General features: G+C 49.3%; 1 protein-coding gene across 1 annotated transcript in view; it reads left to right on the top strand.

Annotated features, from left to right (window-relative positions):
* Positions 1–336: 336 nt before the first annotated feature.
* CLN5 (CLN5 intracellular trafficking protein) overlaps positions 337–929 on the top strand; it is an 8,081-nt gene continuing 7,488 nt past the window's right edge. Inside the window, exon 1 of the mRNA XM_014307045.2 lies at positions 337–521. Coding sequence (XP_014162520.1) covers positions 337–521 — 185 coding nt within the window. The remainder of the gene's footprint in view (positions 522–929) is intronic.

Below are 929 nucleotides of genomic sequence, written 5' to 3'. Positions count from 1 at the left end.
CGCGCCAGGGCCTCGGCCGCGCCGCGCTGCTCCTGCCTCTCTGTGCCTTAGACTGAGAGGCCGTGGGAAGCTTCCCCTTTCTAATCCCGGGGTGGTGGTCACTGACACGGTGTTTGGCGTGTTCGGCTCGCCAGGGAGCCGTGGTGCCGTGCCAGGCCGAGAGCTGCGCTTGGTCTCTGCAGCGGGAGGGATTGGTTCCCCGGGAACGACTGCCCGCATTTAAACACGCTCCTTAATGCCCGCAGGAAAGGTGGTGGTGAGGAAATCGGGGTACGGGTTTTTGGTTGTTTTTTTTTTTTCTTTTTAAATTTAACTTAACGTCATGCTTCCTGACAAATGAAACGGTACAAAATCCCGTTCGCTGCTCCAGAGCTGCCTGACCTCCAGAATTCCTGGTGGTGTTGGGCCACAACTGCTCGTTGTGGCGTGAAAATAGCGATAGATTTGGCCGTGCCGAGGAAACGGGCCCCTTCAGAAGAAGCACTACGCTTGATTGTGTATTTTGTGCGGGTTTGCTGTTTGTAAAGGGAGTAGTTATCAATGTTTAACTGCAGCTTAGTAATGCACGCCTGAAATTTTGAGAGCCTGTTGTGAAATTCCCAGCAGTTAAATTTGTGTCAGGTGATGCCTGAAGGAGCTGATCTTCCAGTCATGAGTTGTTGGGATTTTCCAGCAAGTTCAGGAGTTACAAGACTGGGCCTTGGGATGGTCAGATTTGGAGAACAATGCTGTTGGTGTGACATGCTCAGAAATGTGGGGTTTCAGTGTTTCTTGACATGCTCTTTACCTTTTTGTCACATGCAGTGCAAGGGGTAATTGAAAACGTAAGATGTGCAAGCTAGAAATAGGACTTGAATGTGTGGTTGGTTTAAGTTTTTGTTTTCTGTGTAGTTTTTTTCAGACATACTTGTTAGAGTTTGGGGATTGTT

Source organism: Geospiza fortis, unplaced genomic scaffold, assembly GCF_000277835.1.
Source record: "Geospiza fortis unplaced genomic scaffold, GeoFor_1.0 scaffold45, whole genome shotgun sequence".
Lineage (NCBI taxonomy): Eukaryota > Metazoa > Chordata > Aves > Passeriformes > Thraupidae > Geospiza > Geospiza fortis.
This window is presented reverse-complemented; position numbering and strand designations above follow the sequence as displayed.